The 11,228-nt window shown below is 35.4% G+C and overlaps 1 protein-coding gene across 1 annotated transcript in view; it reads left to right on the top strand.

Annotated features, from left to right (window-relative positions):
* Nucleotides 1-11,228, top strand: part of VWA8 (von Willebrand factor A domain containing 8) — a 197,537-nt gene that overhangs the window by 100,741 nt on the left and 85,568 nt on the right. The window contains exons 25-27 of the mRNA XM_072410304.1: nt 1,354-1,473; nt 2,022-2,227; nt 7,403-7,554. Of these exons, the coding sequence (XP_072266405.1) occupies nt 1,354-1,473; nt 2,022-2,227; nt 7,403-7,554 (478 nt within the window). The remainder of the gene's footprint in view (nt 1-1,353; nt 1,474-2,021; nt 2,228-7,402; nt 7,555-11,228) is intronic.

Below are 11,228 nucleotides of genomic sequence, written 5' to 3' on the forward strand. Positions count from 1 at the left end.
TATACATCTCACTGCAGATGCCAGCAAGAGGAGCTGCGGACACTGGGTGAGTATTTCCTTTCAGTTGTAATCCGATTGTCATACAATGTATGACAATCGGATTGCAATATAACATTTGTTTACATTTAACCACCTGGTGAGAAAAACTCGGGGTTAAAGAAAATTGCAAAAGTTTTTACCCCGAGCATGCTCGGGCTTAACGGCCAGGTGGTTAAATCAGGCCCAGTGGCTAAGTTTTCATAACGTGTCAGTGCTTTTGATTATAGATTATGCAGAAATTTCATATGACAGGTTTATGTTGCAGAGAAGCAATTGGGAGACAAAAATAGAAAAAAAATTGTCACGCTTACATAAAAACCTACTGGGCAAGATCACTAGATACATTTTATTGAATTAAAATATAATAGTATATTAGCCATTGTTTTAGTAAATTAAAATATTTATATTAAATATTATATGAGATTTTAGTGATTGGGTATACATCTACTTTAATTTAGAAATATACTCACGTAAACAAAAAATAAAAACACACTTTTCCATGAGATTCAGCAATAGGCCTTATTTATTAAAGCTCCCCAAGACTTGAAAGGATACACGTTTATCAGTGAAGCTGGGTGATCCAGCAAACCTGGAATGGGTCTGTTCCAGGATTGAAAACATTTTCTAACAAATAGCAAATTACTTTTAGGAAATTCATTCCAGGTTTTCTGAATCACCCAGGTTCACTGGTGAAAGTGTATCCTCTCCAGCCTTGGAGAGCTTTAATAAATCAGACCGAATGCCTTGAATTTTGCCAAAGTCTTCTTACCTACTGTTTACTCCTGCACCACCTTCCCCGGTTCTGGCATTTTCTTCTTTCACCTATAGTGTAAATCCCTTGGCCTGCCATTTTTTTTTAGAAATTTAGACAGCAGAAAGGGTTTTGCCCCCTACAACCACATCTGACAGTGGAAACACTCCTTAATGTATTCATTAAAAATCATTGAGTCCTGTTGTTAATCAGCACATGCATGTAGTTTCATTGGCCGTGGATAGCAAGAGTGCCTTCCCCTGCTGTGTAACTTTCTGATAAATGTTGACTGGACATAAATGGAAGCTATCTCCACATCTATCATTAAAGACCCTTCATTTTGTGTAGCACCAGCATTGTGGAAGACAGGGAAGAAGTCCCTCTTTTTAATGTTTTAGAGTAAGTATAATTCTATTTTTTGTTTGTCTTTTTTTTCTTTATGTCTTAATGAATTTAAACTCACTTGCCAAAAACAGCAAATATTATATATATTATACATATTATGTATAGGTCATCTTTAATCTGCAATCTGGATAACCACAAATATTTTATATATTTTCCAGATGCACTAGAGAGGAAGGAAAGAGATAACGTGATCCCTATTCATCCTGATTTTAAAATGATTGTGCTGGCTAACAGACCTGGTTTCCCTTTTCTGGGAAATGATTTTTTTGGTGCTCTGGGTAAGTTTGCAAAATAAATATCACAAGTTGTTTCCACATCACAAAATACTTTTAAAACAAAAGCTATTTGAGTATAAAAGCTTATTTTAATAGTTTGCCATTAATACATAAACCTCCAAATGAAAATTATTGAAACTATTAGTATTTTTACAGTAGAAAATAAAAAAAATATTTTTTTTAGTAGAAAAAAAATATTTTATTATGAAAATAATAAATTGCCTAAAAAGTGCTTTCCTCTTATTTTATTAGGAATTAAAATTGTTTTCTGTTGCATATGCTCAACTAAAAGTTGGGAGAAATTCCATCAAAGAACCCAAACAGCAAAGATAAAAATTGTAGCCAAAATAAAAAAAAAATTGTGATAAAATACATTCTAAATCCCATAGTGTCATAGCTTCATTTTGATGAAGCTGACCATTTTCTTCCTGTGGAGTAAGTCCGTATGAGCCAAGGTATTAAAAAAGGTTATTAAACATTTTTATCTAGTTTGTATACTAAATTGCATTTCTTTATTTCCCATAAACTTTTCATTTTGTGTTATTTTACAGGAGATATATTTAGCTGCCATGCAGTGGATAATCCAGTGCCACAGTCTGAGTTGGCTATGTTAAGACAGTATGGACCCAATGTGCCAGATGCTGTGTTGCAAAAACTAGTATCTGCCTTTGGTGAATTACGAACAATGGCAGACCAAGGAATTATCACATATCCTTACTCAACCCGTGAGGTTGTGAATATAGTGAAACACCTGCAGGTAATCTATATAACAGATCACAACTGCTATTTATGTTTAATATATGTGAAAAATATGCCTAAAAATGTATTTTAGTAAATGAGGAAATAGAAAAGGTCACCAGAATAAAAAAAATACACTGGTCAGGAAAAATTTTCTTGCCAAGCAGTTTAAAAGTCATTTTAGGTTATGTTTGATGCCAGATACCAAATATAGTATTGGTTTTGCTAGATTGGCTCTAGTTTTTGAAATAATGACCTCAATAATAACCTCATAGAAAACTAATGAAACATGAAAATTAAACTAGATGTGCCTACATATACAAAAATAATTTTTGAAATAATTAATGCCAATATATTCTATGGTCAGAATATTTACAGAACTATATACAAAGAAGTCATTGAAAAACTCCGTTTGTATGATTTCCTTTTTTTACTGATGATCAGGACAGTCATGTTGAAGGCTCCAGCAGTAGTCTGCCATCATGTGTCTATCCCATCTGTTCTGATACCTTTCTTTCATCACCTTTATATCTTGATGGAACCTCTCCCCTTGTTACTCACTGAAATCGCCAAGGTTTTCTGGAAATGTTTGCAAATGGCTATGGAGATAGTGTACCTTTATGCTCATAGTAGTACCCACATTTTTAAAGTTTAAAAGCAAGTTTTGTACCAGTTCTTCATCATTTTGTGCTTTATGGTTACCCAAGAAGTTCTTGACAACCATGACATAGCTGTGCCAGGCAGAAGCTTCAGTATCAGTCATGTACTTTGTGAAATGGACACTTTGCTGTCCAAGTCGGAAGTTCACCATTTTAAATCAACACATATGAACCATTGGTGTTCATGATAGCAAAGCTTTTGTAAGACCATTTTGATATTTTCATATTCTTCTTTAAGATTTGTTGGGTGACCAATTGGAATTGATGCATAGCAGTTGCCTTTATGTAGTCAAACAGATTTCAAAGTTCAAGTGGAACTGTCTATGAAAAGTCGCCAGTCTTCTGCTCGGTATTCTGGTACTCCCATATGGGCTAGTAGTCCAGGGATGTTACAACAGTACACCAAAGTCTCCATCTTCATTGAAATATGGTAGGAGTGTCACCTCTCTTGTCCTATAAACCGTTGTTTTAACTTCTGGTCTTAGACAGCCAAACCCTGTATATCCTCCATGTCTGATACAGGAATATCAGGGAGTGTACTGAACACTGGTATGGGAACATCAGCACCATGCGGCACAGGTCGTCTTGCTGATTCCAAATCAGGGTACTCCCACTTGTTTTTCTTGTAATGATTAAAACCTTTTACTTACTTTCACAGCACAAAAATAACAATCATTATGATGATTTTTGGGCTCTCACCATACCATAGGAAAAATGTATGAATAAAAAGAAGGCAAATGAAAGTTTCATAAAAATAATGCTACATTTATTATATAAAATGCAAAACGTCGGTGTAAATAAAGATTCATAATATTATGCTGTGTTAACATTTGTTGTTGGTAAAATCATCTATTCTGATTCCTGTATCACAAGAACTAGAACCAATTCAATGAAACTGATGTCATTTCTGGATTCAGCACTCCTAAAATACACTAAATACATGGAAAAATCCTTGACAAGTGAAACATTTTTTTTTTTTTGAGCTGTGTTATCAATACTCTGTGTCTATCTGTTAGCAGTAGAACAGAAGGGCTTGACAAAAACAAAAAAGAAAAAAATATCTGAAATCTTAATTTACAAAAACTGTGTTATGCTGTGGTAGCTCAACCACGTGTGAAAAATATTTTCAGCTTCATTGCAACTCCTAAAACAAAGAGGGGGAAACACTGTGATATATATGTGAGGAAGACAAACAAAAAAATAGTATATCTTGTACAATGAAGGTGCCTAGAGTGAAACCTAAAAGCGTTTGTTATCTTTTCAGTCCTTTATCAAATACAATGCTGTGAAAACAAACTGGGCAGTATTTATATGTAACCAAAAGACTTATCCTAGATTGTGATTGTATACCTTATCAATTAGTGTGAATAAAGCTACGTACACACGGCAGATTTTTATCGCCCGATAATCGGCATCGGCCAATTATCGGGCGAAAATCTTCCGTGTGTACAGTCGGTGTCGTCCATCGTCCGGACGACCGACCTGCCGGATCCACGGACGATGGACGACAGCCGATCGTAATGAAAGGGAAGGGGAGAGCGCGCAGCAGGGTGCCGCTCCGTCGCTCTCCCCCCTCCCCTCTCCATAGAGCATGAACGGTGCTGTATGTACAGCATCGTTCATGCATCTTGCAGCCCCTTGTCGTTGGAAAGGATCGTGAAAGATCCTTTCCAACGACAAAAATTGCAAGTGTGTACGCAGCTTAAGAAAGAGTTACAAACTTTTTAAAAAGTGAAGTAATGTTCGCTTGCCAGTTAGCAGTCAAAGTTCTATATCTCAAACAAATATAACAAATGAGTCCTAATGATCAATTGCCCAGTGTTAAATCAAAGTGATTTACTAAAACCAAACTAGCTGTGTAGGGGAAATAAAACAGTTTTCCCTTCAGATGTGGCAATATGAGAAAAGGCAGCATTGCAAGACAGAATGTAAGTGTCAGGCCCTGGTCCAGCAACAGTACCCACCAGATGCCAGTTCCCCAATTTAACGCTATACCAATGTCTTCACCTATAGCAAGCCCTCACTCAGCTACAGGGGAATGGTTGCGTTTCCCAGCACACAGTTGCCCCCAGGACAAGGGATGGTGTCTGGGGGAGGGCTTGCAGAATACCAGGAGCACACAGATAAGGCAGTACCAAGATTCCAACAGAGAAAAGTCCAGAAAACAGAGCAAGAGTTGGGGTAACAAGCAAAAGGTTGCTCCAGGCATCAGAAATAGGCAAGGTCAACAACAGTAAGGCTACATACACAAGTGCAATATTTGTCGTTGGAAAGGATCTTTCACGGTCATTCGGACGATGGACGACGAGCACTGTACACATGCAAGATTCTTGTCCGATATGGGCCCTGAGCCGATTATCGGACGAGAACCATTGCACCTGTGTACATAGCCAGAATCACATGAATACACACCAGCAGCAAGTCAGCCTAGCTTAACACTACAACAGGCACTGGTGACTAGGAGCAGAGAGGCTTTAAAGTTCCTGCAGCCAATGGCAGCACAGGATAGAGTAAGGAACTGATCAGCCTCTAAGCTCTAGCTTGGCGCGAAATTTAAAAGCAGATTACATTGTAAACTGCTTTTAAAAATTGATCCCAGTAAAAAAGTTATAAAAAATAAATCCAAAGGTTAAATCCAAAATGTTATTCTATTATTGTACCCTTGTTTGGACAAAAGTAAACATTTTTTAATAAAATTAGAAAATTCAGTATTTTTTTGGTTCCTTTTTATTAATATTTATTATATTTTAATTCATGATTTGTGTTTCAAACAATGTATCGCTTTTAACATAAAAATACGGACATATTCAGCCTGCCAGGGAGGTTAAATATAAAAACTGTTAAATGACTGCAATAGGTGTCCTTGCAAAATCTTACTCAAAATAACCAAAAATAATAAACTAATCCTTAATGTGCAATTTCCACCGTACACAAATTTTATAACATATTTTTTGAAAATTGTACAGTCAACCAGCCCCTCATCATCCAGTTAACCTAATCATAGTTAAGTGCGGGTTATAGAATAACTGGTACCAAATCAGAATGGGTCACAGTGCAATCTCATGGGATTTCATATACACTACCTTATCTTCCAAATAAATCTACAAATAAATTTCCCTACTCACTATCATTTTTAAGCAATACATTGGGGGTCAGTGGAAAAAAACATGCTCCTTACACGAGTGATCACAGGGCCACCCTCGCCAATGTCTTTTTTTTTTTTTTTTGCGCTAAACAGTGCCTATGTGGCCAAATAAACCATATTTTTTTCTGCACACTAAAACTGTTGACGTAAGCAATTATTTGAAGACATTTTAGATGTTTTTACTGTCCTTTATGATTCTAGCAGGACTGGGTTAGCTTACCCACTATTTGCTGGGTATTCTATTGATCTTTATGAAAAATATTCAGGTGATAATTTTTTCTAGCATATTTAGATATTGCATTTTTTTATCTGTTCATGAGGTTATATATTGAAAGTGTCCTCCAGGTGTTGTGAATTAAACTACAATTAAGATTCACTGGCTAAAAGCAAATCTTTAAATTCATTATCTTAAAAATAGCCTAAAACCAGACAGCTAAATTAATGAAAGAAATAGAAATGTAATCTTTAATTAATAAATTGGACTCATTGTTTTTCTGAATTAATGTCACCCGCTCTAATCAAATTCTAAAAATCAATGATCTTTCAGTGCTTTCATGACAAGATTTTTTTGCCGTGCAGCCTGTAGCATTTCAATGCGATGACATTATATTTTTTATGTGCATACTTGATTTTTATTAGCATCTTTACATGGAGAATGTGGCAACCTCATAAGGTCCAAGGCTAAAATTGAAAGTTATAGTTTACAGTGGAAAGTGGATATCATAAACACCAGGTGCTTTGTCACTTGAACAGTGTATCTAAACAAAAATGTAATAAAGTGCATTTTACCAGCCCTTTTAGATATGTGCTATTTTTCACAGTAACACAGACCTCTCTGGATTTTAATTGCTAATAAATTGGCAATAAGTGATGAATTCCCCTGAATCGTAGCTCATTAATGTGTCCCTTCTTTGGTCTCAGCGGGAGGCATGGTACACCTGCATTGTAGTGAGTGGTAGGAATTGTGTCTCCTTATCAGTGTCCTTCCTGAGTAGAAAGAATAGTTCCCCAGCACTGGTGTCAGTGGTTGGCATGAAGCCCCAACATAGATCAAGAATGGAACTTTACTCTGTATAGGTTCCATGTCCCACACAGCTTGTCCTGCTCATGTATACAGAAGCATTTGGGCAGGAGATCAATCTACAAGATGCATAAGATAGATTTCCAAGTACTGGAATGTTCTGCATTTCTCACCTGCTGCCACATTGCATGTGTCAGTTTCCAAAATCTTGAAATAAGTTAAGAAAAAAGTTTGTGTAGAGCTGTCCTATGAAAGAGGCCAGTTTACATCAACTAAGGGGTCACAGTTTTCCTTTTAAATTACAAAATTTTTTTCCTCCTATTTTTGTGTGTGACAATATTTAAATTTCTCCTTGTTTGTTCATTACAGAAATTTCCCAATGAAGGACTGGCAAATGTGGTTCGTAATGTGTTTGACTTTGATTCTTACAACCAAGAAATGCGCGACATATTGATTAACTCTCTGCATAAGCATGGTATCCCAATAGGAGCCAAACCAACCAATGTGCAACTTGCTAAGGAGTAAGAAAAATGTTTTATTATAAGCATTGATTTCATGGTTCATAATATATTTATTAATTTAAAACAGGAGTTTTTAATCTGACACTGTATTTATAATAGATACCGCACATAATAAAATTAAATGATTGTTTTTTCTTAAATGTGTGATTTTGTGCTTCTTAATTTTCAAACACAACTTTCCAAATTATCTGAGAGAAAATATTTGGTAAAATACATCAGACGTAGGGTGTGGATTTGTAATGAACACAGGCAACTAATTCACATTGCCCTGTATTTTTTTTTTTTTCATTGATTTAACTGCGATTCTTAGTAAAAGGGTGAATGAGGTAACATTTCCTCTGACCCTGAGGCACATATAATGTAGAAACATTTTTAGGGGGAAACATTTCTTTTTTCAGGGGGTTGTAATTGCAGTGTTGTCCCCAACCATATTTTATCCTGCAAGTAATTTTTCAACAGCATTTGTAGCATGTTTTCAATATGTCTCCTGTAGTATATGCAGTGTCTGTGATGTTTATTGTAGCAAATCCATAGCCACTATCAGAGTTTGTTTGCTTTACATATGCTGAATAATATGTCAGCCTTTTATTGTTAGTTTCAGTGGGTACTATGAAGTGCATTCCTGCACTTAAAATTTGTTTACATTAGGGATGAATTTACCTAAGCCAAACTTTATTTATAAACTTATTATAGAGAAACAGGAACCTAATTATTTAATTTAATTATCACTATATTTATTAATTTCAGTCTATGCTGTCTTTGAAGTAAATAGTATTTAAAAAATAAATACTAATAAATTATTTTATAAAATATAAATTGATATACCAGCTTTCCTCTCAGTCGGGGTTTGGGCATCCACACTTAGGCTGCTAGTTGCCAAGCAAATACCATGCCTAATTTTTGGGTTGAAAATAAACACTTCAGCTTAGTGTGAATTGGGAACATATTAGCCTAATTTTTTTACATGTTGGTAAGGTAACATGCCCTTTAAAAAGTTAGGTATATGCAATAAAACAGTTTGAATCCAGCCCTGTAATATGTCAGCTAAATGTATTTTTGTAGAAATCCATTTTGTTGTTGAGCTGAGAATATTACTTATAAATGGCCCCATAGTGTTTTTAAATGTTAATTCAGAATGAGCTATTCCCTTGTGTTTCCTGTGTTGTATTTTCCCAGAAAGGTCATCAAGTAATGAATGCAACCATTTTAAAATTGCATGTCATTTCATTTGAAATATACAGTGGGTATACAAATGAATGACTACATTCAGAAGAGATAAGTTGTGGACAAGCACAAGTCAGAAGGTGGAAAGCAAAAAAAAAAAAATGTTGAAAAGATCTTTGGGAGCACCATAGAATCTATAATTTAAAAGAGGAATGTCTTTGATACTACTAGGATCCCCAGATCAGACTGTCCCTCCAAACTGGATAACGGCAAGCAAGGAGGAAACTGGTCAGAAAGGCTACCAAGAGGCCAACAGCAAAATTGAAGCAGTTACAGGATGTTATGGGGAAGAGTGATCATTGTGTTTGTGTGACAAGAATATCACAAGTGCTTGATAAATGTTGCTTGGTTGCAAGAAACTCCTAGAGAAAGGCCTCATTAAGTCTCAGTTGATCTTTTACAAAAATGCATCTTAAAGATTCTGAGCCTAAGTGGAAAAAGATGTTATGGTCAGGTGAGATGAAAATCAAAATATATGGCTTCAACACCAAACTCTACATCTGGCAGAAATCTAATACAGCTCACCATCCAACAAACACCATGCATACAATAAAGCATGGAGGTGATAACATCCTGTTTGAGGGTGTTTCTCTGCAATCTGCAGCAGGGACTGGAGCACCTGTTCGGATAGATGAAAAAATTGATGATGCAAAATACTGGCAGGAAAACCTGCTGCCAAAAAATTGCCAATGTGAAGAAGGTTACCTTTCCAACATGACAATTACCTGAAGCACACCGCAAAATAGCCATAAGTAGCTGAAGTAGAAAAAGCTGAATGTCCTTTAGTGCCTAGTCAGAGCTCAGACTTAAACCCAATCAAAAAGTTGTGAAAGGATTTGAAGATTGCAGTCCACTAATGGTCACTGTCCAATGCAGCTGAGCTTGAATAGTTCTGTAAGGCAGAGCGGGCAAATACTACACAGTCTACATGTGTAAAGTAGGTGGAAAAGTACCTCAACCAACCCAGGGCTTTAATTAAAGCTAAAGGTGGTTCCACAAGGTACCGACACGGGGCTGAGCTGCAATCCATCAAGGTGATTCTGTTTTTTTTTCACTTGGATGTTTAAAGTTATTATTTTCACATATTTTAACATATATTAATGGTATTTAACCTCCCCAGTGGTAACCCCGAGTGTGACTTGGGGTAGAAAAAAGATGCTGGAAGCGATAACCCCGAGTCACATTTGAGGTAGATAAACCTATGGAAAACAATAGTAAATAAAGCACTTACTGGTGATGTTGGTGCGTACGGACGTTCCGTTTGGGGCATTCAAATCTATTTGTATTGCATTCAATACAAAATAACTGTATTGAATGCAATACAGTGGATTTATATGTGTAAAAGCAGTACATAATAATTTACAGTATAATATAATAGTATAAGTATATTTTTTATTTAAAAAAAAAACAATTTTTAATTTATTTTATTTATTCATTTGACATGATTTTGTGTTTCAAACTTTATTATACTCATACTATTATACTTTAAAATAAATGTTCATGAAAAACAACGTACCGCTTTTAGACATATAAAACCGGACAGAAATGAACCGCTCAGGAATTTAAGCAACACTCAAATAACACACACACATCAATCTGTTTACATATTGCTAATAAACCAATTAAAATCAGATAGCAGGTGTCAAATTAGTTATTTTTAATTAGAATGATTGAATGTAATCATTTGTGTAATTGTTCTGAAAATATTTTAGTATTCATCATTTGTACAGACAGGTAGTCAAGACACAGATAGGGTCTAGAATTAGGAGGAACAATCTGAGAACAGTATCCACTGACACCTGCTTTATCTTTTATTTTTGTATGTTTAGGTAACAAGTGCATGAAAAGCAAAAAAAATGTTTTCCAGTTTCCTCACTGTTGTGTAATGGATATTATTGAAGGCAATAGTCACTGTAGCCTTATCTTTAAAATTATCTAAGGTCCAATGGTCACTGTACTGTACAGGTATTCTGGTCTATAAATGTATCTAAGGAGCCATTGGTCACTGTACTGTGCCGTAAGTTTTAATTACAAAGGTATCCTAGGAGCCATTGGTCATGCACTGTGCAGTAAGTCTTGTTTGTAAGGATAATAGCAGATGGAGTGATGGTATAATAACCATAATACCACATTGCAATAGATTACATTCAACTGAAGTGAAGTAATATTCTTTCAGGTAGGAATATCTAGCTACATTATTTAAACAACAAATGAGCAATGTATTTATACATAGTCTACTAGTAGTAGCCAAAAATGTATGAATATACACAGGAATGTGGTTTGATTAAATACACATGATAAAATTATAGGTTTAGCAAAGTCTCAATGTCTTCTGTGTTCCTAGAAAATCCTACTAAAAAAATATTTTGAGGGTTATTAACCACCTTGCAGTTAAGCCCGACCTTCGCTCGGGCAAAAAAAAACTGCAAGGATGGTTAAGCCCGAGATTT

Source organism: Pyxicephalus adspersus, chromosome 1 (assembly GCF_032062135.1).
Source record: "Pyxicephalus adspersus chromosome 1, UCB_Pads_2.0, whole genome shotgun sequence".
Classification (NCBI taxonomy): Eukaryota; Metazoa; Chordata; class Amphibia; order Anura; family Pyxicephalidae; genus Pyxicephalus; species Pyxicephalus adspersus.